At 53.3% G+C, this 2,226-nt stretch overlaps 1 protein-coding gene across 1 annotated transcript; it reads right to left on the bottom strand.

Moving 5' to 3' along the window:
* Positions 1-1,159: 1,159 nt before the first annotated feature.
* On the bottom strand, positions 1,160-2,009 carry LOC121287521 (histone H2B type 1-M-like). The gene is made up of 2 exons (XM_041205455.1): positions 1,895-2,009; positions 1,160-1,560 (listed from the first exon to the last, which is right to left on the bottom strand). Exons 1-2 carry the CDS (start codon positions 2,007-2,009, stop codon positions 1,160-1,162), a joined length of 516 nt encoding a protein of 171 aa, XP_041061389.1.
* Between the last annotated feature and the right edge of the window lie 217 nt (positions 2,010-2,226).

The raw sequence follows: 2,226 nt of genomic DNA, 5'->3' as shown, positions 1-2,226 counted from the left end.
TGTTCCTGCTGCTGCTGTATTCCTGTGGCTGTCCTTGCTGCCGTGGGATTTCCTGTGGCTGTTCCTGCTGCTGCTGTATTCCTGTGGCTGTCCTTGCTGCCATGGGATTTCCTGCGGCTTTTCCTGCTGCTGTTTTCCCGTGGCTGTTCCTGCTGCTGTTTTCCCGTGGCTGTTCCTGCTGCAGTGGGATTTCCTGCGGCTGTTCCTGCTGCTGTTTTCCCGTGGCTGTTCCTGCTGCAGTGGGATTTCCTGTGGCTGTTCCTGCTGCTGTTTCCCTGTGGCTGTTCCTGCTGCAGTGGGATTTCCTGTGGCTGTTCCTGCTGCTGTTTTCCCGTGGCTGTTCCTGCTGCAGTGGGATTTCCTGTGGCTGTTCCTGCTGCTGTTTTCCCGTGGCTGTTCCTGCTGCAGTGGGATTTCCTGTGGCTGTTCCTGCTGCTGCTGTATTCCTGTGGCTGTCCTTGCTGCCGTGGGATTTCCTGCAGCTGTTCTTGCTGCTGTGGGAGTTCCTGTGGCTGTTGCTGCTGCTGCTGTTTTCCTGTGGCTGTTCCTGCTGCTGTGGGATTTCCTTTTGGTCCTCAACTGAAACAAGAAGACTGCTGCCAGCAAGGCTGCATGGTGCTGGCTGTAGCTGTTCCTGCTGCTCTGGCTGCTGCTTTTCCTGTGCTGCTGCTGTAACTACTTTGGAGTTTTTGCTGACCTTCACCTGGAAGAAGAAGACTACTGCTCATATGGAGGAGAAAAGGAGTTCAGGAGTTGGACTTTTTCTTTCTGAGGACCCTTACAACCTGCTGCTACTGCTACAACCCTGCTGTTGCTGCAGGGTGGGGCTTTGCAAAACATGAAGAGCCCAAGAGTGGGAGTCTGGAGAAAGCTGGAGGGGAGAGGACATAACTGCAGCCAGAGGAGGATATTTGCAGTGCAAGAGATGGGTGCCTGGGGAAAAAAGAACAGCAATTAACTAATTGCCTGCAGTGGGAGGGAAGGAAGACCTGCTTTCTTCAGAGGGGAGAGCAGTGACTAACTGAGCTTTAAAAGAGGAAAAGAAAATGTGCACCCTGCCCTCTCTTGCCTCGCCTGGGCTAACTAGTGCTGCCCAGAACCAGCTGCATCCAAGGACATCTACCATAATTTTTTTAATATAATCTTTGGAATGATCAACCTAAACAGAGTTGGTGTATTTGGTGAGTGCTTTGGTGCCTTCGGAGACGATGTGTTTGGCCAGTTCCCATGGCAACATGAGGTGGATGGTGCTCTGGATCTCCCTGGCCGAGATAACGTGATGCTTGTTGTAGTGAATGAGGTGCGAAGCTTGGGAGGTGATGCGCCTGAAAATGTCAACAACAAAGGAATTCATAACACTCATGGCCTTGGACGAGATCCTGGTGAAAGGATGGACCTGGGACAGCGCCCTGTACATGTAAGTGGAATAGCTCTGCTTGCGAGATTTCCTCCGCTTCCTGGATGGCTTCTTGGTGACTTTATTCAGCAACTGTTTCGATGCCTTGTGGGGCACACTGCTCTTAGCCGCAGCCCTAGCTGCCCAGAGGAATATTCCTACCTCTGCAGCAGAACATTGGATGGAAACCACCCACCTCAAGAAACATCAGGGCACCTGCCTGCCTTTGTCCCCCCTGTCTTCCCCTCCTCCTCTCCCTCTCGCTCCCCCTGCTCCCACTCCCCATTTGCTCTGTTTGTTCTGTGTATTTTGCCTGTATCAGGGGTGGGTGTAGCACTCCCCAATGGCAGCACCATCTTCACCGTTGGCAGGACCTGCCCAGGCCACCTATGTGTGGGTGGTGGCCTCTTTAGCCCCTGCATCTCCAACGGCCCCATCACCATTTAAATTGCTGACCCGTCAACTTGGGGTGAAGTACTACACCCACCCCACAATGACCATTGAGGCCTGTGTGAAGGCTCTGGCCAGGGTTTTCGACCCTTCGACCATAGTCGCAGCCTCGAAAATGTATGGGAAGGCCGTATTCTTTTTGAATGCTGAGCGGCTGGTGCATCTTGCCCTCGAAAAGGGGCTCATGGTGGGCAGGGCATTCCTGGCTGTGGACCCTCTGGAGGCCACTGCCCAGAGTCTCATATTATTCCTTCATACCCAATGAGCTCCTCCTCCATCATCTTTGTCACCTGGGGGAGGTTAAAGATGGGGGTGGTGCCGATCCCCCTCAGCCTAAAGGACGTGAGCCTTTGTCATGTATACTTTTTCCAGTGCCAGTT

The sequence above is a fragment of the Carcharodon carcharias genome, chromosome 14, assembly GCF_017639515.1.
Source record: "Carcharodon carcharias isolate sCarCar2 chromosome 14, sCarCar2.pri, whole genome shotgun sequence".
NCBI classification, from domain to species: domain Eukaryota; kingdom Metazoa; phylum Chordata; class Chondrichthyes; order Lamniformes; family Lamnidae; genus Carcharodon; species Carcharodon carcharias.
This window is presented reverse-complemented; position numbering and strand designations above follow the sequence as displayed.

Coding starts and splice junctions, on each gene's coding strand:
- LOC121287521 (XM_041205455.1), bottom strand. CDS start 2,009: ATGCACCAGCCGCTCAGCATTCAAAAAGAATACGGCCTTCCCATACAT. Junction 1,561..1,894: donor CCTTCACACAGGCCTCAATG/GTCATTGTGGGG, acceptor GTTCTGCTGCAG/AGGTAGGAATATTCCTCTGG.